The sequence below is a fragment of the Ailuropoda melanoleuca genome, chromosome 18, assembly GCF_002007445.2.
Source record: "Ailuropoda melanoleuca isolate Jingjing chromosome 18, ASM200744v2, whole genome shotgun sequence".
Taxonomy (NCBI): domain Eukaryota; kingdom Metazoa; phylum Chordata; class Mammalia; order Carnivora; family Ursidae; genus Ailuropoda; species Ailuropoda melanoleuca.
The window spans coordinates 17,940,351-17,965,199 of NC_048235.1; the positions used below are offsets into that span (position 1 = coordinate 17,940,351).

Here is a 24,849-nt window from a genome sequence, read left to right on the forward strand (position 1 = left end):
TTCTCGTACCCTAAGAAATCTTTGCTTATGTTAAATCATGAAGATTTTCTTTTAGAAGTTTTATAGTTTTAGCCTTTTTAGGACTTTAATTTCAAAATAATTTTTGTGTATACTGTGATTAAGGGGAGTTTCACATTCTAAAACTCATTTCACAATTGTGTTCTTTCTCCTAGCTAAATCTTTAAAATTTTTCTCTTCCAATTATGAAACGAAAGTTCTGTCTCTGATTAAAAGAAATTCAGGCATTACAGAACATGTTTTAGAAAATGGAACCATTTCGTTGCTCCTTCAATTAAAACTGGAAGGTAGATGTGCTTTTGTCATTTTATGGCATGTGGAATAGAAGATAAAAAGTGTTTCTTCCTCTTCCTAAACTTCAATTCTTCATCCCCCCTTTGACTTGTAATTCCCAGATGACAACTTTTACTTCCTTCCTGGCCACGAAGGCTCTTACTCTGAAATGTGCCAATGCAAGCTCCATAAATGGAGCTCAAAAGACCCTGGCCTAGAGACGCCTGGGTGGCCCAGCTGGTTAAGTGCCTGCCTTCGGCTCTAGGTCATGATCTCAGGGTCCTGGGATTGAGCCCTGCATAGGACTCTATGCTGAGTGGGGACTCTGCTTCTCCCCCTCCTTCTCCCTCTGTGATCTTTCTTGCTGTCTCTCAAATAAATAAATAAAATCTTAAAAAAAAAAAAAGACCTTGGCCTAGAAACATGGAGAATGCTAGTCTGTATCTGTCCAATATGGAAACTGCTAGCCTATTTATACTAAAACTTATAATTTAGGTCCTTGGTCCCATCAGCCACATTTCAAGTGCTTGACAGCCCCATGTGGCTAATGGCTACCATATTAGACAATGCACATATAAACATTTCCATCACTGTAGCAAGTTCTACTGGACAGGACTGCTCTAGATCTGTGGGTGGGAACACTACATGTTGTGCTGATGATGATTAAATAGCATTAATAGAGGGAGGATGTTAACATTAATGATGAATTTAAGTTTTGGCTGAAAATTTAAAGAACTGATTTAGTTATTTAAAAATAATACTAAGTAGAGTTATTTGTGCCAAGTCTATATGGTTATGGATTGAATCTCTGTGTTCCCCCCTGAAATTCATGTGTTGAAGCCTTAACTCCCAATGTATAAGGAGGTGGGGCCTTTGGGAGGTAGTCAAGGTTTTAGATGAGGTAATGATGGTGGAGCCCCCATGGTGGCATTAGTGCCCTTTTAAAAAAAGAGACACCAGAGCCATGTGAGGACACATGGAGAAGGTGGCCATCTGCAAACCAGGAAGAGGGCCTTAACCAAGTACCAAATCTGCCGGCACCATGATCTTGGACTTCCCCGCCTCCAGAACTGTGAGAAATAAAAGGCTGTTGTTTAACCATCCAGTCTACAGTATTTTGTTGTACCCACCCCAACTAAGACAACTACTTATTAAGCAGGTCGGTATCTTTAAATTTTATTTAAGTCTGCAGCAGTTGTAAAGAAAAATCTTTAAAATCTTGTCAGGTTAACTTTATCATATATTGTAGCTCAATTTCCAATTTTCAATTTGCTATTGATGGTAAAAGCCAATGTGCTCAAATATTTTAAATTAACGAAGTAATGCCACCTATATGAAATCTGGATAAAAACGGAGGCAATGCAGTTACAGGAGGCAGAGAAACCATTCATGCTCTCAGCAAGTTATTTCAGTGCCTAATAAACTTTAATGTAACTGCATATCCCCTACTTTATCTATAAAGCTGGACCACTCTCTCCATTTTCCACAAAATGGAGTATGCAATTTTCAATTTATAATAACAATCCCAAGAAACAATTACTTACATTAATTTATATTTGACATTGTAAAGTGAATTAAAACCATATCCTTTTTAGTTTGTGATAGAAGAGCTGGAGCCTAAGGTTTTAAGCAGAAAAGATGACTTGGGGAAGTACTGTTTTAAAAATGAGCATAAGTTAAAGAGCAAGAATTCAGGAAAAGTCCTCAACAGTTATAAGGAAATTACTATATGTGGGGGAAAAAAAAACACCAAGAAATCTTTTGAGGAAATACTATCTTTTCAAAAAAAAGTTACAATGCTACTATATCAGCCATGGGCAGAAACACAGCAACACCGCTTCCAGCTCTCTACACAAAGCAGATACATGCTAATCAGTTATGGCACTCTTATCCGTGAAAATCCACGTACTAGAGTTGGCAGAGAAAAGAGATGTATTTGCTATCCGAGGACCCCATAATACCTTTTATAATAGAATCAGGGTCCAAACCTTTAAGTAAGTGAATTCCAAATACCTAGCACATTACCTCCTCACTATCCTAGCAGTTTGCCATCCAGTCACTCACTGGTTTATGTGCTACGTGGGGACTATCTGGAAAACACAGATTACTGAAAATGCACCGTTTTCCGCACCACTCTTTTCTACTCCCTAAGTTCCTTTACTTTATTCAAAATTTTCTTCATAAACGTGAATACATTAAGTTACATTTTTTTTCCTGGATGACTTTCTTTTTGTCCAGGCTTCTCTTCTAACCCAAAGACCTGATTTATCTTGTATTTATTTATTTTAGGGCTCTGTGATCTGACTGCAGTCTGGTTTACCAAATGTCTTGAATAAACACAACAAATTTTACTAAATGTCTGTTGTGAGTCAATTCCTATGATGCGCACTAGAAATATAAATACAGTTTTACACCTTAAAATCTATCATTTATACATAATTTCCAGTGTTTGCTGACATATTTTAATTGAGTTTTATACCTCACCTCAAAATGTGTTACACTTAGCTTTTTAAGAAAGCTCAAAACCAAGCATCAGGTATATTCACAATTTACAAGTACTTATTTAACTTCTGTTTACTGCATACTGAAGTTTTATCTACGTTCACTAATCATTATCAGCTTACATCATCAGTGGTAGCAAGGCTTTCACTGGGGGTAAGTTCTGAGTTTGATGCTATCCAAGTACCAGAATTTACTGACTTTACATTTTCTCCTTCTTTTTCATGGTTCTCAGAAATATGTCTGGATACTATGTCCTAAATAAGGAAATAAGATAGTTACTTATGTAAAACATTTATTTTTTTTTATCACCAATTTAAACGCAAAAGCAGACAGAAAAGCAAATGAATGCTCCTCACCTCATAGGTTAATTTTGAGGAAGAAATAACATTAAAGATAAAACACTAAAAAACTGCTCAGAGAAAGACTTTATCTAAAGGCTACTGAAGCTATACCAGGAGTTTTAAATAAAATGGCAAAAAAGCACATGAAAAACAGATCATAACACACATGGAACAAGATGTACTTCAGTCTAAGAAAGCAACCAGATACAATCACGAAGAAAAAAGGTACCAGACAGGGTAGGAAAAAGAATGTTAGGTACCAGATACCTGCAATGCATATAAAGCCCTTTGTCTCAAGTAGTCTGTATTAAGTAGCTGAAGTTCATGGAAGAGTTCAATAAGAAAATGTGGACGAGATTCATTTTGAGAAATTAATGTAGCTACTTCAGAATAAATAGTATCCCGCAAAGCTTCAAACATGGAAAAATCACTCCCAGTTTCTGGAAGATAATAAAGATCAGGAAGTTAACAATGATAAAATACATTCCTGACAATTTCTATTAGCTTGTATCATTACTCAGGTTTAAATTACTTAAAAATCAAAACAGACTTAATTCTATTTTAGGACTTTTAAAGTAGAAAAAGAATCTTAAAAATTACCAAGATAAAAATAATCTCAAAAATATCAAGATATATACTATATATTAGAGAAATACCTAGCATTACTCAGACCATACTTATTTCTCAAAAAAATTATCTGGAAAATTTTACAAATTTCACAGGAATAATCAGCAGAAATCCTTCAGCACTTGAAAGAAATAAAAAATATGAACTTTGTTACAGAAAAGGAAATTCATTTAATGTTTAGAATAAACTGAATGCTGGCAATAAAAGCTATATTTTAAGGTCTATCTAGTTAGGTCTACTAATTCTCAAATCTCAGCTATCATGCTGTATTGATGGAAAATTGAATTTTTGAATGTAAAACAAGATAGGTCCATTTTGCTAGGTCTTACTGACACACTCAGTATAAGTTGGACCAGGCATGACCCAATGCACGTTTTCAGTTTTACAGAATCTAGGCATCATTCAATAATTCTGCTATATGTATTTGTTGATAACACAAAGTTATTACTCTTAAAGGAATACAGTCATACCTTTATTTTTAAGGGTGCAAATTAGAAACTGTTCCCATTTTGAGTTCTCTATTTAAAAAAATCTCTGGGGACACCTGGGTGGCTCAATCAGTTAAGCATCTGACTCCTGATTTAGGCTCAGGTCATGATCTCGGGGATATGAGACTGAGCCCCACATAGGGCTCCACGCTCAGAGTGGAGTCTGCTTGAAATTCTCTCCCTCTCCCCCAAATCCCCACCCCATCCCACCCCCGGCTCTCACACGTGTGTGCACACTCTTACTCCCTAAAATAAATAACATCTTAAAAAAATTCTCTAAGTAGTTCTTCTAGCTATCAAACTCTGTACCCTTTTCAGAGCAATAGTAGAACCATGGATAGTTCAATATTCAGGTTCCACAAATACCTGTGACAAGATTCTAAAAAAGAGAATTTAAAATGTTGAGTTTTTAATATACTGCGCTTTTAAATAATTATACAAAGATCATAAAGATTTAACTCACTTTTTGTAAGAGAGGGTAAGAATATGCAAAGGATATGAGGCCTAATGAAAAAACTTCCTACTAACTTACATCTTGTATATTAACACCTTAAGGCCATAATTTCTACAAGTAAGTTATAATATTAAATATGCAATTTCCCTATCTTGCCCCATTTATGAGTATTAAATAAAATACTAAAGTTCTCTTACTAGTTTTAAAATGTTCAAATGTGATATTATAAGCAGGAACCAAAACTATCTCTGTCGGAAATCTCTACTTAAAGGAAAAACCCAGATAAACTTCCAATTTATATACTATAGTTTGACCAGTTAAATTAGAAAATGTTTATTATTTCAAAGAACAAAGGATATTTAATGACATCTGTCATACCTCTATATGTGATTAAATTATCACTCTAAATTATGTATCATTAAAAATTAAATTATTCCTGAATAATGAATGATGCTGAACACATGCTTTACTGCCCACCCACCGAGCCCTGCAATAGATAGATGGAAAGTTTTCGCCAGTTTCTCCCCCTGAACTAAAATGCATTAGGGTAGACTAGAAAAATCTTTGATCTCAGTCAGGTTTCTCTGAATTTATCTTATTTTTATCCTCTCTATTTTTCAGAGTTCTTTTCTTTAGGAAGCGTCACAGATATAATTCAAACTTTGTCTGCGCCACATCCTTATTTTTTTCTTTAGATTCTCCTAGAGATTCATAACAAGCTTCTACTTTTCACTTCTTTATAGTACAGGAGGCATTAAAAAATATTTATAATTTTAAATCGCACAGAACCATGTTTAAAGAAAATACACAGTGTAAAGACAAAAACAGTATTTTGGAATCTTTGTAATTTTCCATGTATTTTTATTTATCATGGTCTTTGCATGTCACTGATTTTATTTAATGGTTCATTGGCTTATCTTTTTTGGCAGATGTTGACTAGTAATGAAAAATAAGCAAGGACAACAGAAGTTACACACAATACTTAACACTGTAAATCAAAGCTAGGAAAAAATAACTATTTTTGTTTCAAAAATATTAATGCTTTTAAGCATTTAAGAATTACAAAATGAATAACTTCAAATAAAACAATCAATTATAAAAAGATTTTTTATTATCCTTATGAATGTGCTGGTTATGTTACATACAATAACTAAAAATTAAAACAAGAAAAGCAGCTAATTTTACCACCCAAGAATTACAAATGAAAGCCTTCAGAATTTTATGAATATGAATTCTCTTTCACTTTTACAAGCCAAATGACATATATACACTAAGCTACATCTAAAAAAAAAAAATCAGAGCAATAAAACTAAGGATATTTAAGACTAATGGAAAAAATTAACAAAAAGTGGACACCAAAACTAAGCAGATTGTTACCTGGCGCTTCATTGCATGCATTTCTGTTAGACTGCTGTAGTATTCTCCTAGCATGTGCTGTAGGAAAGGGCAGACATAAGGATGAACATAAAATGTGTATGAATAGTAAAGACAGGGTCCATAATATGAATAAGTGAATTAAAAAAAAAAAAAGCAAATTTCTTTAAAATTGTTTGCCTGAACTGAAATGTTATCACAAGGTATGGTTTATAATTTAAAAATAATCTTATTAGGGAAAATATCAAAAGATTTGCTATAAACTTATGCAGAAGCTTAACGTGACTGATGACGACTATCATAATAAATTTCCGCCATTCACCCTTAGAAATATACGTGTCAAGGTGATGCTCCCACAACTCTTGAGGGAGGAGAAGACTGTAAAATTCAATACTAGCAGCCATACATGCTACACTCTAGTAATCATATAACAAAAACTACTAGTCTATGCTATAAAGAATTTGAGTAACGATTAAAACTAAAAATAAGTCTTTTTAGAAAGTGAATATGTAAATATACACGGTATATTTACACAATTCAAACATTTTTTAGTGCACCAAAATTCAATCATTGTATTTTTCTAAGTAACAGTAATAAGATCTGAAGTCCTATGACCAACTATCCATTATTAGGTAACTTGATAATCCAATTAATTAATAAGCCTTTCAGTTTAGTGTCCTTCCCCAATCTCCATCAACTGTTTACTCTTTGAAGATCTCACTCTTTGATAAAGACAGTGAAAGGAGATAAAATTATAAAATTTTGGTAAAATGCTGGGCTCGCGTCAAGAAAATTGATAGTTTTGTCAAAAGGATCCTAGACTTAAGAGAAGGCCAGGATTAAAACTTCCACTCTGCCATTTCTTAGCAGTATGACCTCGAGGAAGTCAGTTCAAAATACAAACAAATGTGATGTTTCTTTTCTGATTATAAAAGCAATAAATACTCATTATGAAAGGTTCAGAAAATATAGAAGAGTTTAAAGATGATAAAAACACTATTAACATTTTGATGCATTTTCTTTTAGCCTTTATTCATTCTGATTTTTTGTTTAAACATATTTGGAATCATAGCTCAGATGACACTAAGTCCCAATATTTTTTTTCATTTTTGTTTCCTTAGCATAGATAAGTACAATTACTGAGATACGGCCATGACTTCTCAAGCTTTCCAGAAAAACTGTATCAGTTTCTGTTACTAGCTCTTTATGATGCTGGGAAAAAAACAGGGATACTCTCTGACCATGTTTCCTCATCTGCAAGATGGAAATAAAACCAATTCATAGCATTATGAGGCTCAAATGAGATCAGTAATTGGTTTAATCTGTAAATAGTAGAGCATAATACAAATGGTAGCTGCTACTCTGACTTTTCACCAAGGATCTTACTGACACCCAAGAATTGAGGGTCTTTATTTACTGCCTCCCTCTCCATGTTTCTTTGAGATGTACTTGTTCTTTATAAAACAAGAAAGTACCAGTACTTCAAACAGTGGCAAACACATACAACTCCCTTCATTCATTCATTCATTCAACACTTAGTAAGTGCCTACCATGTGTGCAATACCATGGGAACGTTTAAGGCACAAATATGAAAAGGTATTATTTGCTGCCAAGGGACTCAAAAAGGTGACAAAGACACTTAAACAAGTAAATACTAGATAATGTGATATGGGCAACAGAAGAGATTTACACAGGCTACAACAGAAACGAAAAAGGAGAAAGGAAAAATTATCTAAGCTTTAATTTGATGCAATTTCAGAGTTGCAGAATTAACATTTTATTTAAGACTCCAGTAGAGAAAAAGGCTTACAAAGAGCAAAAAGGACTGGGGGCAGAAAAGACCTGCTGAGGTGAAAAACAGCAGGATAGCTATGCGAAAACTTCAGTCCAGTGCCAAGGAAAGAGGCAACTTCAAGGGCAGAGGGTGGGGAGAAAGAGTTTAGAGATGCAAGGAGCCAAATCTCTGCTGGCCAGATGTTACATTAAGGCACTTGGACTCTCCCCTGTAAGCATGGTAAAGCCAGAGATTTTAAGCAGGGAATGATATGATTTTACATCAAATTCTTATTCAGAGAAGAATTGCAGAATTTCAAGTCAGCTGCCAATAATGTCAACTAAACTTTTTTGTTTAAAATTTCATCAAAAAATGTCAAAAGCTACTATCACAATATTAAAAAATATTTCCAGTTTACGTTTCTTGATATCAAGGAATGTATACTGTAATCTCTACTTATATAAAACCTTGCACATGACAGAAAAGTGTGACAGACCAATTGTTTTTCAAATCTAAGATGAAGAAGTCCTTAGATTAAAGCAAACCAAAAAAGGACATACCTGAAGATATTTCTGTAGACCTACTATATTTTATTATTTTTTCCAGCTGCTCATGATTCTTTCTGCTGAATACTTTTGCTTGAACAGGCTCTTCAGTCTGGGCTAAATGTCTGTTCTTACTTTTGCAAGGTTCACATGTGCTAGACATACTGGCACTTTCATACCCTTGAGTAAAAAAAGTGACAACTGTTACCAGTTGCAACTAACTCAAAGTGAAAGGGAAATTGATTTCCATAGTGAAATAGTACAGGTAACTCAATTTAGAATACTGTATAAATAGAAAACAGTAAATACAATGTCTTGTGATAACCTTTGGAAGCATGGGGTAACAGTAATATATTCTAACATTTCATCGTCCTTTGACACCACCTTCATGAGTACATCCCAACTCAAACTATACTGTAGGCCTTATGTGACCCAAATTCTCTACTAGTCTCCAAGTTAACCATTTTTCAATATTAGGAAATACAAGAAAGAATCACATCCAATCTACATAAAATGTCTATAACAAGAGAGAAGAGTAATGGGCATTAGTCAGATATGTCTGCCTTCTTATAACTTGTGTGTAATATCTAGTAAAGGTCTTATCCACTCATAGGTTATCCATATATTCTACTAAATTTTCCTTGCTAGATGGCACAAGTTAGGAATTCAACTTTATTTTGTTTCACTTGGATACTTGGTTATACCTACCCTATTCCCAATGAAATAAAATGCAACCTTGGTCAATATATTAAATCTCCATTATTTATGAGGTTTATTTCTGGGCATTCTGTTTATTCCAATGCCATCTTCATTCTTTTAGCCATAGAAGTTTCACAGAATGCTTAAACATCTGGTAAGTCCTATGTAAGTAGTTTCTTTTCTTGGCTATTCTTTTTTTTTTTTTTTTTTTAAGATTTTATTTATTCATTTGACAGAGAGAGAGCCAGCGACAGAGGGAACACAAGCAGGGGGAGTGGGAGAGGAAGAAGCAGGCTCCCAGAGGAGGACTCTGGGATCATGCCCTGAGCCGAAGGCAGAAGCTTAACAACTGAGCCACCCAGGCGCCCCTTTTCTTGGCTATTCTTAGACATTTGTCCTTCCACATAAGCTTTGAGATTTTTTTTTTCCAATTTCAAAAACAGTCCACAGGGATTCAAAATGGAATCACATTAAAAGCACTTATTAATTCGAGAACTGGTATTTAATAATTTTATACAATCTCTTCTAAAACATGGTTATGTTTTTTACATTTGTCCAATCTTGTTTTGTGTTCTTCAAAAATAGTTACAATTTTTTATACATCTAGTACTTTCCTTGTTAAATTTATTCCTAATGATTTCGCCCCCAGTAGCTTTGGATACTACTATGGGAAGACTTCCATTCTACTGAGTGTTACTATGATAGAGAAAAATATTTGCATACTTATTTTATAATCAGCTGCTTTACTAATTTACATTAACTTTAGTAGCTATTTTCCAGTGTTTGCTAGGCTCTCTCAGAAAAAATAAAATTTGTTTCCCTCCTTTTTCAATATTTATGCCAATTATTTAATTTGTCATAATGTTTTCTAAACAATGCTAGATAATGATGGTGGTAGAGAGGGAAGCCCTGTTTAATTTCTATTTTTGATATAGATTATATTTGGAGTATTTTTACTTACAATGGTGTTCATGACTGGCATTAGCTAAGAGCTTTCATTATATGGAATATTAAATAACTGCCTTCTTGGGTGCATTTTACTTGTACATTTTATTAGGATTTTATCAAATTTTATCTCATCTACCACTATGATTATATGACCTCTGTCCTTCAATTTGTTGACATGAAAATTATGTTGACAGATTTCCTGATAATGAACAATGGTGACATTTCTGTAATAAACCCTATTGACAACAGTCTGATATTCTTTTTGATATACTGGCAGATTAAATTGGCTAATATTTGACTTTTGAATTTATATTAATAACTGAGATTGATCTATTGTTTTCTTTACTGAATTGTTACCTCTCCTTTTTACCTTTCCCTATAAAGGTGCCTAATCTGATTCATATGTTGTTTCCGTTGTTTTCCTCAGATAAGATGCACCAAGATCTTTTCACCTTGACAAGTGAAGGCTCTAGTTTGAATATAGGATTCTTGAGTTGCAGCACTTTTTTTTGTCTGTGTACGGACATTATTTCACTTTCTTCTACTTCTTGTGTTGTCTGATGTCAGTTTGGTTCTTTCTCATTGTATTAACTTGTTCTTGCAGTCTGGAAGCTTACTAGATTTTACTTTTTCCTTGTAATTAAGGAATTTTATCAGAATATACATAGGGGTATGTGTATACTTTCCCCCCTTGCCTCCTGGCTGGCTGGACAACAGTTAGCTGTTTTGATCCGCAGTTTCCAGTCTTTTCTTCATTAAAGATTCCCCTTTACTATTATCTATTTAATTAGTGCCTTTCCTCCTGTTTTTTCTTCCTTTAGTACTCCCTATATATCATATCTGCAAGATTTGTCATTAAGCCTCTAATCATTTTCCTCTTGATTTTAGCTTAGTACTTTCTGCTCTGTACAATGGCATAATCCTTTCCCTCAGTTTTCTAGGCTGGTAATTTGGGACTTAATACCAGTCATCCTCTTTTTTGAAGAGTCGAAACGTTAAATGTGAAAATCATTTTTTCTAGTTCTACAGAATTTGTTACAGTTCAATCTGTTTTTTATGATTTTGTATTTCCTTCAATGATAGCTTTTATTCGATTTTACCTGTTCTAGTGTTCTGCTTCTGTCTTCTGTCTGGCTGCTGGTCCCTTTTACATGCATTTTTACATTCACTGGGCTAGTCAGGACTCATATCTACCCTTAAGGCTGGACCCAACTGCTGGGTAGCTTCCCTGGCATGCTGACAGTACTCGGAAGTCTCACTCCAATGGTGAAGCAATGTTTTTGCTAACAAGTCGTCAGTCTCCCATTGAGACAGTAAGAAGAAGCTTCTCTATTCAGTCTCCTCAGCTGCAAAGGCAAATGCTCTCCCAGATGCAAGGGAGGGAGGACGCCGCCTACTTGTTCAGCGACACCCTTTCCCATTATTACCCTGAAGTGACAAAGAGTGCTATTCTTGGAAGGAAGGGAGGTGTCACGAATAGGACGTGCATGGATGTTGGTCCTCCAACCAAGTCTTCTCCAAGAGCTGTGGAGTTCTGATCTTTGCCCCTGACATTCACTAAAAGAGCCAACAGAACCTAAAGCCTTGCTACTTACATTCTCCAGACCACAGCTGCTGCTCTGCTAATAACACGTAAGTTCCCTATATACTACTGATTTATTCTCTGTAATATCCAATCTGGAGTTAATCTTTCCTTTTTATTTTTAAGGCCGTCATTCAAGTTATCATCTTATACTTGGGTTCTTGATTTCTTTGTTGGTCTCTCAGACTAAAGTCTAGCCACTCTGATCCATTCTGCACAAAACTTACTGGAAAAAGAGCCCTCTTGGGTTATTTTTGACTTTCACATAAAGAGGTCCAGCAATAAGGGCATACAACTGCCAAAAGTAACAGACAAAATAGAGAATTAATGAAGGTTAACGATACCTCCGAGTTACACTGGCTAGGCCAGCTAGTGTAACACCACCACCATTACATGATGGTCATTAGCCTAAGGGCGTGACCCATCCCACACATCACTCTTTGCCTTGCGCACAATCTGTTTTTCTCAGCACAACTGACGAGATATTTAGAAAAAATAGTACTTCTAGTTGTGTCTCCACTTTAGGGACATGGCTCAGCCATGTCCTCTGGTGGCACCCTGGAGACCTTGCACATATCCATACAGGCCACAAACGTAAGGACTGAACTGCAGCTGAGTCTAAGTCTTGACAGAAAGCCTGATGATCCTCCTGGAGCACAGAACACAAGAACATGGGAGGCTTGTGAGGAACTGCTACGTGGCCATTTTTCACTCGCCTCCCCCTCCTCCTGTAAAGCTGTCATGAAGAGGTTCTTATCTCCTCCTGGGTTCTGATAAAATAGGAGACCTTTCCTTCTCACACTCTAAGGACACACCTCCAGACTGTAAAGTGGTTTGTAGCTGCAGCACAGCATTGGCTCCTCAACAACTGGGGTCCCACCACTCCTGCTATAACTGTCACCTGGCTTCTTTGTTTCAGTGTTCCCCTTGTGGCCTATGGAACCAAGAACACAGGGAGCTGGGACTTCCAGCTACGTTCTTATTTCTCTGCCTATATAAATAATAATCTCTCTGAATCTAACAAAGATTGCTTCTTTCCGGGCCACATCTGTCCGGTCTTGCCCCTCCTAATGCTTGACATCCATTTCATCTCAATCTTCATTCGTAAACAAGAGGAAAGGATAGAGAAAAGAAATGAAAAGACTTAGGGGTGGTTACGGTACATTAACAGTTCTATTCCATTTTCCAAGAGGAGGAGGAAAATCTAGATTATATGATCCCACTGCTCTCTAATAATATCAAAAAGGAAGTGGACCTGGTAGAGTATAGCCGAATTACAGTCTGATACCTGAAGCACACAGAAAGGCAAGGAAACATACTCAACTCAGGAAGTCTGAATTGGAATGGAAGTTTAAAAGATGATTATCACTATCACATAATTTATAAAAACTTACTTCACATGCAGTGATACGTACTTTTACATATAAAGACCTTCTAAAGATTAAACATACATTACCACCAATAGAAACAATGTTAAATGAAGATTGAGCAATGCCACTTCTGAAAACTCCACAAGTGCAAAAACATATACAAACAGTTCAGTCTAGTAAGTCTGGGACAGCATGATTGGCTGTGCTGCCTCTCTCAAACAGCAACTGAAGTCCCACCACGCTGGTCTATTTGTCATATCCTATTGCCTTCCCCAGCTACTCTCATCTTCCTTCCTGCCTCATCCTGCCTCCAAACTTTCTTTCATGGTGACTACAGTTTGGAATGCCTTCCAATATTCTCTCAATTCACCTACATTGGTGAATTGGTTGATTCATTCAGAGAAATTTGGGCCTGTAACTACACCGCAGTCTTTGAATATCATAGATGAAACCACTTTTAAAGCAAGTTTGCTCTTAGTCCTTAAGAAAATTAACTTTGGTTAATAAGGGAAAATATCAACCCATGTTTTATTGAATTTTGTCATTGGATATCCTATCAAAGTTCTTTTTATAGTGTTAACTGCATGCCATCTAAAAAAAAAACCACAGATGTTCTTTGAATTTTGAAGAATTTACCAAGTCTAGTGCTAGGTAAAAATAGTTTTATTAACTAGAAGCTGGAATATTAAAGTTAAAAGATGCTCCTTCAAGTTTGTAAGGGATGCTTTTTGGCTGTGGCTTTGAGAGGTTGCTCTGGGTTCAAGGAGATTGTACTTGGTGCTGAAGAACAAAGTATTTAAGACTTATAACCAGAAAAGTTTGAAAAATCACCACATATAGCTAACTCTCTCTCGGAAGCTCCCAATATATGCAAGGAAAAGAAGGTCTTAGGAAACCCTGTGGTAAAAAATTCACTTGTAAACATCTGCTGCATTCATCTTAGCCATTTTTGAAACACTTAAAAATCTGATGAAAGCTGTGGATGTGAGGAAGAATACCTGCCGCTTTATTTCATTTCAATTCTTCATATATCCTTCATGTCCTTGGTTCCTACAGCTCTTCCTATCTGAAGAATCTGATTTGATGGTGAAACAAGCAAATTTGAACAGGGATGATAGTTTTCTCAGCACACGTTATCATCTTTGGAAATATTTCATCAGTTATATAGGTTTGGGAGGAGCTGATTTTATGTAGCAAATTAGTCAGTGATTCAAATGAAAGAAAAACCAACTACTCTGCTTCCTCCAAGATTTCTCTTGGTGCCACCAGAGAACATTTAAGTAGATAATGAACCATGGCCATGTATAGAGAGTGGCCCCTTGGGTAGCTCATCGAACTTCTTATTCTCTATTGCCTTGCCCCCACTGAAATGCTTTTTGTCATATGAATAAATGAAGAAACACTAATACTTATTTTCTAGCATTTTCTCATTCAGCCAGTTAATTTGAGTGTGCTAGGGCAATGCTTTTTAAACTTTAATGTTTCTCCTTGGGAATCTTGTTTAAAGGCAGATTGATTCTGTCTGGTTAGGAACCCAAAGGTCTATATATCTAAGTTTCTGTGTCTTGTCAATCTTGGTTTGTGAACTTCACTTTAAGTAGCAGGGTCTTAGGAGACCCGTAAGCCAACTAATAAGCCATATCTACCTAAACCTAGAAATAATTGGTCTATTTATTTTTGAAACCCCTTTATTCTGAAGAATTATGATTCTGTATATAAAATTCAGCTTTTTTGCTTCAAGGCAAAGATTGACATTCTGATCTGTGTGCTCTCTTCTATTTATAAGTAAAAAATACCTGCCAGAAACATACACATTTGTTCGACAGGCATTCAAGCCATCTGTCAGTGAGAGCCCTACTTTAAGACACACACACACAAAATCAAAGACTTGATAGCAGAATCTAATATATGCTGAGTCAAGCTAATATGTAGCAAAAGCAAATTAGTCAACTAAACCCTTGCTATCCAAAGCGTGAACCATGGACAAGCAGCATCAGCATCATCTGGGAGCTTATTAAAAATGCATCCTTGGGTCCCACCTTACACCAACCGAATGAATACACATTGTTTTTCATTGTGCAAATTCCAGATGTTTTAATATGAAAATATGCCCATTGAAGTCTGAAAGGCACTGAGTTAGACCAGTGCTATTTTATGCAGTAGGAATAGCCATGATTTCTTAGAAAATAGAATATTTATTTGTCTTAAATGTAGGTGAATTGAGAGCATATTGGAAGGCATTCCAAACTGTAGTCACCATGAAAGATTTGGAGGCAGGATGAGGCAGGAAGGAAGATGAGAGTAGCTGGGGAAGGCAACAGGACATGACAAACAGACCAGCGTGGTGGGACTTGATAGAAGATACAATATTAAAAAAGAGTAACAGTAAAAATTGCACACTTTGGCAATTTTTAGTAACCTGTAAGATTTGGAAAACATCTTCTAACCTCACAGTAACCACATACACAGGAAATATAAGAAGTTTAAAGAACCACAGAAAAGAATAAATATGTCTTAAAATATCTACAACATTAAACCCTATTTGATAAGTTTTATATTAAAAAATTATAAAGGTGACTAAAAATAACTTTACTCAACTAGGTCTAGAAGAGTGCTTATCCATTTAGTCACAATGAAATGAAGTTATGTCAACATGCCAGAATAAAGTTACCAACATTTACACTGATCAATATTCAACAAATTTTAACACTTACCAATATTTTTAACTCTGCTTTTCAGCTGAGTAGAATGCCTTTTCTTACTCTTTGATTTGGGAGTTTTATCTTTAGATGCCAGGCTGGCCTGTGCAGATGCTTTCCTTGTCTTGAATGCTTTGGTTACTGTTGTTGGATCCAGTGGATCAGGCATACTGCTAAAGCTTTCTAATGACTCTTCATCAAACTGGCGTCTTCTCCGGCTGGTATCTAATTGATTTTTGTGATTATTATTTGTAGTTTTCTCTACAGACACTGGAAATCCAGTCTTGATAAATGGCTTTTCTACATCACCTTCTTGGTCATATAACCACGGTGTCCTACTGTTTTCTACCTCCTCTTCGGGCTGTTTTTGATTCCTTATTAAGGAAAATAAATTTTTATAGACATGATGACAGAGTTCTACGTTTACCGGGAAACTGCAGATATAGTTAATAGATTTAGGCAAATAAAAACATCAAGAAGCTATAAAAGCATTTTCACAGAAATATACATTAAATATGTAAGTATTATATGGGCTAATGTACTTAATTACTTCAAACTTCTTGAGAGAAACAGAGAGGAGGAGAGGGACAGAGAGAATATTTTTTTTTAGGATTTTATTTATTTGAGAGAAAGAGAGTACAAACGGGGGAAGGGAAAGAGCGACAAGCAGGCTCCACACTGAGCGTGGAGCCTGACACAGTTCTTAATCTCAGGGCCCTGAGATCACGACCTGAACTGAAGTCTGATGCTTAACTGACTGAGCCACACAGGCACCCCAGAGAATCTTAAGCAGGTTTCACTCCCAGCGTGGAGCCCGAAATGGGGCTTGATCTAACAACCCTGAGATGACGACGTGAGCCAAAATAAAGAGTCGGATGCTTACCCAACTAAGCCATCCAGGAGCCTCTTTAAACTTTAATATCAGACCCTTCTCAGCAAACCATTTTCACTGGCAAAAGTTGCAAACAAAAGATCTAGCACTCATGATGAAAAAGAGTGGGAAAGAAAAATTTAAAAAAAGGATGGAACATAAAGGGAAAAAACAAAACACTTGTAGGAGTAGCTGAGAAAGAATTATACGTAGTAGAGGGTTTAGGGATATACACAGATCTGTCACTTAAAGCTGTTCAAATAGAATTGGAATTTGGTGAAAATTTGGTGAAACAATTTGTCCCTGTAACTCGTAATTTATTCCTTCACACATTAAGTATAGTTTAGTTCTGTTGGTCCGGTGTCATTTTCCAAATTTTATCTGCTAAACATCGACATCTCTTAATATGTTAACAGGTATTTATTGATCATCTAAGTTTGGGAAACAACAGACAAAGTTAAACATGTCTGCAAGATTCCTCAAAACTTTAAACATGCCAATATGCTATACAAATGTCTTAGAAGGGAATATAGTGAGCAAGATGTCCAAAATTTTTATCACAGAATTTGACATGAATAATAGTGTTCCAAAGAACATGACTTAGGAGACACTGACCTACAGGGTTCAAATTAAGACAAGATTAGCAAACCTATAGTCTGCAGGCCAAATTCAGCCTGCTATCTATTTCTGTATGGCCTGAGAGCTAAAATGAATTCTTTCTTGGGGGGGCAGAGAGGAGACTTTATTTATTTATTTATTTTAGAAAAGGGGGGAGGGGCAGAGGGAGGGGGAGAGAAAGAATCTCAAGCAGACTCAGCACAGAGCCCGATTCAAGGCTCGTTTGATCCCACCACCACGAGATCATGACCCAAGCCGAAATCAAAAGTCAGACACTCAACTGACTGAATCACCCAGGCGCCCCTAAAATGATTCCTATAAAAAAGTAAAATATTCTTATATTCTTACATGGTTGAAAAAAAATCAAAGGAAGAAAAATAGTTTGTGACATAAATTATATGAAAGTCACATTCAGTACCCATAGATAAAGTGTTATTGGAACACAGCTGCTTGTTCACATATTGTTTATGGCTGCTTTTGTGCAAAAATGGCAGAAATAAATGGTTATGACAGGCACTATATGGTCTGCAATTTTTATCATCAAGCCCTTTCCAATAGGAAAAGTTTTCTGACCCCAGCTCAAGACTACAATGTTTCCTCTGACCTTCTGTTATCTCCAGCTATTTAATTCAGGGAACATACCTATAACAGTTGACATTTTGGGGAGGAGATGAGGTCTAATCTGAAGTAGGTCAAATGTCTCAAATAATATTATGTATCCAGATCAACCCTTTTTTACTATTAATTATATATAAAATATGGATAATAGTGAAGTAGGGAGCTTCCAACAGCAAAGCTATTGTTCACTAAAGCTTTGAACAAATATTTATTGCTTATGATGGAAATTCATTCAACCATCATTTCTGAATGGCAACTGTGCCTTAAACACCATTTGGCTCTGACAATGGAGTACTTTTAAAGAGCAATAGGATGTTTAATTGGAAGAAATGGTTAGTAGATCAAAGAACAAGTCCAGGAGGTCAACCACAGGATTCCTAGAGTCAAATACAAAGTTGAATTCTAAGAGATTTTGTTTAATCAAGTAAAAAAGAAAAAAAAAAAATCCATGATTTAATAATTAAATAGTGCCAAGATGATTATTTAAGTGCTTCAAGACATGCCCAATCACAAAACTAAAGAGAAAAGTAATATGAATTTTATATTTGTAAATGGCTACAAAAGACAAAATTAAGGAGTAGTTCTTACAGAAGTACTACGCTGAAGTGACCTCTAATTTTTCATTCGTCCAAAAATTTTTTCTAAAGTAAATAACAATAAAAAGACTATAGTTTTACCAGCTGGCTATCAAAATCATTTTCTGGATTACAACAATCATTACAAACATTATTTACGTAGCTATAAAAATACAGAATGATTGACCTGACTCAATCCAACTAGTCTTTTACACTATTTGAGTCGAAAATTTCATTTGGGAAGACTACCATATTAAAAGATAGTAACACTGAGGAAAAAAATATGTTAACATTGAGAAACAGAGAAAGAAATCCTGACTATGACTGACAGCATCTATCAATAATCTAATAGTGCTCAACATTACATTTAGATAGGCTTTAAGAACTTACTCTAATCAGGAACTGTGACTCAAGGAGCCATCACTTTAAAACTCTCACCTAGTAGTTAATATTAGTTTCCAGCCCTAAAGTGAACTTAAGCACAGGTATCAAATCAAGGCAAAAGACGCTACACTATACGGGTCAGGTCTTATCCTTCCACTCTGATCAAAACACTGAACACTTCTTGTATCAGGATTAGTGGCAGGTGTATGCCTGAGAGACACCTGGTAAGATATCAGTTTAATATTTGCAATGCTAACAAGCCAAACAATAACAAGCACCCTTCCTAATTGTATTTTCAAGTAACGTATAATTAGATATAATCACAAATGTGACATTTAAGAAAATAATGGATTACGTTCACAATCAAGTACCTTTGTTTTTCTGCTCCAATAGAAGAACTGCTTTCAAAAGGTTTTGGAAAAGCCATATATTCTGTTTTCCCTGAAGAATTCTGGGCTAATGGTTGCTGTTGTTCAGTGGGTGTAGAAATATTCTGAGAAAAATCTCCAAAATTAGAAGGAAATAAAGGGCTGAAATTCATACCTAATAAATAAAAGCAAGGGGTAAGACAACAATAAAGAAGTACCTAAAGGCCTTAATATGAAATTAAAAGACCGTTTTAATTAAATGTGCCACTCAAATACACCAAAACAAGTAACTGTTAAAATAAACTATCATTCATTTGTTCAATCACTGTTTACCGTTCATCCCACTGGATTTTTGGCATTGATGATTAAAGGAAAAACAGGTAAATGCCTACGAGAGTCCGGTACCCAGTGATTTGATGAATGTCAAGTACTATTACTTCTAACTTTTAGCTCTGAAGGGATGAGGATTATTTATTTATCTGTTATTTCGTTCAAAGCTCAAAACAACACTATGACATAGGTATTATATTAATTCTACCGGGGAGAAAACTGGCTCAAAGATTAAACAGCTAGTAAATGGAAGAGCAGGTCAGATCTCAGTTCAAACTCAGGTCTGCACAACTCCAAAGCTTATATTCTCTCCACTCAACTTTAACTGGGAAAATAGAATATAACTAAGTTCTTACCATACAGTACCGTATCAGATGTATTTGCAAGGGGCTACTAACAACTTGGGTGGCAGGGGGTGGGGTGGGCGGTGAGAAAAGGCTTCACAGAATTAATTTGTGAAGAATGAACAGTCTTCACCCAGGGCTGGCACAGGCATGGAGCATATTAGGGTAAAGGAACTGCATGTGCAATTTTTAATATTATCTGTTATCTAGAAATCTACTCAAAAAATGTTTGCTGCCAATATTCATCAGTGCTCAAAAACTAAAACACTTGTTAAATTTGTTAATGCCATTGTTTTTATAATCCTGCTAAGAAAATACACTGCTATTTTTATTGATTTACATTCACAAAGCCCTCCAGCCCTCCCAACCCTTCTTCTCCTGTATTCCCTGGCAAACACCTTCAACTCCATCTCCTTCATGACTCACCTCATCTAACTGATCACCTAATTTATTCTACCTCTAGAAAGTCTTTTGAATTACTCCTACTTCTGTACCCCTCTTGCCAATGCCTTAGATCAAGCTATCGTTCTTTCTCTGATGTAACTACAACAGCCTTTGGTTTCCTATTCACCAGCAATACTCTCAGCTCCTCTCTCGAATCTCTGCAACACTATTACTAGTGTGATATTCCTAAAATAGAACTCTCACGTTATCCCCCTCAAAAACCTTCAATGGTCCTTCTGGGAGGCAAAAGAAAGTCTAAGCTTCTTTGCACTGCACAAAAGGTCTCTGCTGCTCTCCGGCCACATCAATTACTCTTCCCCTGCTAAGGCCCTGAACACTAGCCATACTTAATGACCTCTACATTCCCTACATGATATACTGTTTCATTGCTCTGTAACTCTAAGCGGTCCCACTGATTGATTAGAAAGTCCTTTCTCCTCTAATATCACTGGAAATAAATTCTGTTCATTCTTTAAATAATATGCTTTCTGGCGGGAGGGGGGACGGGGGGAGGACTTCCTGACAATCTCTTGCCCTAAGGAAAGGCCACTCACCTCATTTGTACCACTGTTCCCGCACCCAGGGCACTGCACTAAGCACCTACTGACATGCTTAGCTTCCCCATTAGACTCTAAATTACTTTACGCATGTTTTACTCATTTGAATCCCATTTATATGGTAACTGAGACATAATGGGTGTAGAAAAAAAGCCTGAATAAAAGCCAAAGCTAAATAACATTAAATCTAAGCCTAAGCTAAGGTTTAGTCTAGTAACGTATCTCCCTACCAAGACAAGAAGAGCATTGTTTTATTCATCTTTACTCTCCTCATGTTTTACACAGTGCCTGGTGTGCAGCAGCCATGGGATAAGTTAATTCCCCTTTTCCTTAATAAATAGTTGCTGAATAATTCAAAGGTATAAGACTAAGCAATCATTCGTAAGTAGTTGACTTAATTTCATTAGCAACCATTTCAAACTTAAGTTTTCACCATAAAGAATCAATATAGAAGAGTTCGTACTTTCTTTGCATAGATCTACCATTCTGGAAGAGACTGATAAAACTCCATGCAACTGACAGTATTCTCAAGCACTTTGCATTTATTTATTTTCCTCTTAAGTTTTCAGTCACTTACCTGGTGCAAATGATGAAAAATTAGTAAACCCGGGTAGGTTAAACAGATTTATAGGCTGTGATGGAAAGCTGAAAGGACAAAATAAACTGGGAGAAGAAGGGTGTGATGTGCTGCTGCCTCTTTCCTTGCTTCCAGGTTTTTCTGGGTGCTGATTTTGTTGGCGCATAAGTTCATTTAGCATTTGTTTCAACCTATAAATATTTAAGAAATCAGTAACCTACAAATCAGTTATATTAACTTCGTTTACAATACTTTCAGAAAAAATACATGTAAAAAGTGATTCAAGAGCATGCAGAAGAGATGAACTGTTTTGATATTTACTACAACAAACATCTGCTTGTCCTGCAGGCTTACTTCAATAACTTGGCCTTTGGAACAAGAACTGCACTTTCTACTTTGACTAGATAGGAAGCATAACTATAAGAAACTTTTGTTGTTAAAAGCTTTATTGAGATATAATTTACATACCATACAGTTCACCTAAGTGTGAAGCTGAACACTGAAAATTTTAAAAAACTAAAGTCTATAGCATTAATAGGGAACATCAGGCAAATCACTGTTTATAAAATTCTTGGGTATAGAGAATGTTTCAATATTCAATTTTGCTCATGCCCTTTTCTCCCAGAAGATAACTATTAAAAACATGCTTAGTTTTAGCATTTACTATACAGTTTTACTGCTTCTAAGAAACAGATTACCTTTGCACATTATTCTGTTGCCATGTTAGCTGAGTATAGCACTGGTTCAACTGGTGCATTATAAGGTGGACCTGAGGGGATGCAACATTGCTAGGCATAACACTGTAAGGACCCGTGAGAAGAGTTTGTAGCAGACAAGACAGCGTCTACAGAAAGACAAATTGTCATAATAGTTACTGATGACTTGAGAAAAATGTGCACTGCTTCAAAAACAAGGTATAAAAAATTTACTTTCATAGTAAACTTTACCTGCTGGTCTTGCATCAAAGTCTGACAAATATTCACACTGAAATCAAGTTGTTTCTTTAGCTGATTAATTTGTTCTTGCCACTGCTCTTTCTCCTCTACGTAAGAGAGTTCTGACACCCAACGAAGGTTTTCCTGACGCTGCATGCTGATATTCTGCTGTCTTGTCTTGGCTAAAGGACGATAATTGCCATCTGCTGAAAAAGGACGATTGTTCTTCCACCTAACACAGGTTTAAAACATTAGGTCATCATCTGGTTTTTAAAATCTGGCAGTAAATCCTGATACCATGGTTCATACACCAATATTTTCTTAAGATCAAAGTTTAAGTTCAAAGGACTTTAAAAGTATGGAAATGAGGGGGAAGTGGAAGGGAAGGGAATTCCAGATTTCTAGCCTTGGGCAATTATCATTCTTAAATTTTCTTTTCTTTTCTTTTTTTTTTTTTGCTTATGTCTTACACAAAAGTACCCATGTAATTCTGTATTCTACAAAATGAAAATATTTTATTATATCGTGAGCATTTTTCCATTCTTCATGCTTTAAACTTAGCCACATGACATTCTATCATCAAGTGAAACTACTTTACCATCTTTTATTCATGAAACATATTTCACTGTTAGAAATAACAATATAATGAATATTTTGTTGCTAGGTCTTTTTCAGTATCTATGATTTTCAGTTCTGCTTAACTCCCCAAAACAGGAGCCGAGATCAAAGCTTAGGACTCTTGATCCAGTCTATTTGGGATCTACCTTGACAAAACTCTTATGATACGATACAAAATATATTTGGTCTTTGTCCCAAGTTCCCAGCATAGAGCTCCCCAAACTCTTGTCATCTCTGAGAGGCAGAAGTGTCTTTTGTTATTCATAATGGACTCCTTTCAACCACAGCTAAGTTTATGCTAATAACTTGGCAGGACCTAAAGAGCTTCATGAGGGGGACTGGTCACTAGAAAAATCAACCAGGCGTTTATAGGGCTGGAACTTCCAGCCCCACCTCCAACTTCAAGAGGGGGAGGGGCTAGAGTGAATTTAATGTCAATGGCCAATGATTTAATCAGTTGTGCCTAGGGAATGAAACTTCCACAAAAACTCCTTACCAAGCTGGTTAGGAGAGCTTCTGAGTTGGTGAACACACTGAAGTGCTAGGAGGGTGGCACACCCAGAGAGAACATGAAAGCTCTGCACCCCTTCCTCCACCCAGTCCTTGCCCTATGCATCTCTTCCATTTGGCCACTGGTGAGTTGCATCCTTTATAATAGGCAGAATTTGTGAGTTGTTCCAGCAAATTATGAAACCTGAGGAGGGCTTGTGGGAACCCCCAAATTTTTAGCAAAGTCAGACAGAAGTGTGAGCACATGGAGACTTGGGACTTTCAATGGCAAGTGAGGGCAATCTTGTGAAACTGAGCGATTAACTCATGGCATGTGCCCTAATTCCAAGTAGTTAATGTCACAACTGAATTATGATACCCAGTTGGTTCGGAGAATCAGGAAAGTGCTTAGTGTCACAAAGGCCTGAGACTTCAGAAATCAAACAAAAAGTTAAAACAGTGAAACGAACCTATTCTTAGTTTCTTTTACGTTGTAAGAGTTATGATTCGCACTGTTAGGAGGATACACAGAAAAGTTATCATCGGAACTGGCATCTTGCTCTTCTTCTTCCTCCTCCTCATCTGTCCGAACAACTCCTTCAGAAAGGTAACCATCTTCATCTCCTTCTTCATCCAGGGCACACTGGGTAGAACCTCCCCAAGTTGCCATTGTTCTAGAGATTAAGAGACAAAAAATAAGAGATCATTTTGGAGGTCAGCTAAATACTTTATCATCTATTATGTGCCAGACATTGTACCATGTACATATGTATGCATATGAAACATGTTTACCTGTTTATAAAATTTCACTGAATTATAGTACCAAGATGGGTAGTACTCTCTCCACTGATTTTTGGAATGTTTACTCTGCCTTCCACAAAACAATTCTTCAAATAAATTAAAATAGTACTTGTATCCCTTAGAGTTTTTTCCTAAACTAAACCCCCTCAATTTTTAACTCATCCCTGAGCAACAGTTTTCTAGATCAGAGCTGCCCAAAAGAACTTTCTGCAATAGTAATAATGATCTATACGAATGTATTCAATACAGTAACCACTAGGTACACATGGCTAATGAGCACTTAAAATATGGCTGGTGTGACTGAGAAAATGAGTTATTAATTTTATTTAATTTTAATTTAAATAAGTACGTACATATAGGTAATGTAACAGCTGCCACACCAGAAAGCACAATTCTAGAGCCATGGTTCCCAAACCTAGATGCTCATCAAAACTATCCAAAGAACTTTTCTAAAGCTCAGATGTGTGGTACTCAGAACAGAAAAAAATACTATAGATATAATTTGATAAAGAAAGTGCATTTGGCTGGGGCGCCTGGGTGGCACAGCAGTTAAGCGTCTGCCTTCGGCTCAGGGCGTGATCCCGGCGTTATGGGATCGAGCCCCACGTCAGGCTCCTCCGATGAGC

The 24,849-nt window shown here is 36.1% G+C and overlaps 1 protein-coding gene across 26 annotated transcripts in view; it reads right to left on the minus strand.

Annotated features, from left to right (window-relative positions):
• Window positions 1-24,849, minus strand: part of PCM1 (pericentriolar material 1) — an 83,215-nt gene that overhangs the window by 20,415 nt on the left and 37,951 nt on the right. For 16 of the 26 annotated variants that reach the window (XM_034647723.1, XM_034647727.1, XM_034647730.1 and 13 more), the window contains 10 exons: window positions 23,893-24,096; window positions 22,328-22,547; window positions 22,079-22,224; window positions 21,381-21,571; window positions 19,132-19,303; window positions 15,710-16,068; window positions 8,412-8,576; window positions 6,081-6,137; window positions 3,402-3,574; window positions 2,916-3,047 (listed from right to left, as the gene is read on the minus strand). In XM_034647723.1, the coding sequence (XP_034503614.1) occupies window positions 2,916-3,047; window positions 3,402-3,574; window positions 6,081-6,137; window positions 8,412-8,576; window positions 15,710-16,068; window positions 19,132-19,303; window positions 21,381-21,571; window positions 22,079-22,224; window positions 22,328-22,547; window positions 23,893-24,096 (1,819 nt within the window). The remainder of the gene's footprint in view (window positions 1-2,915; window positions 3,048-3,401; window positions 3,575-6,080; window positions 6,138-8,411; window positions 8,577-15,709; window positions 16,069-19,131; window positions 19,304-21,380; window positions 21,572-22,078; window positions 22,225-22,327; window positions 22,548-23,892; window positions 24,097-24,849) is intronic. The other 10 variants (XM_034647732.1, XM_034647739.1, XM_034647742.1 and 7 more) reach the window with 2 other exon arrangements.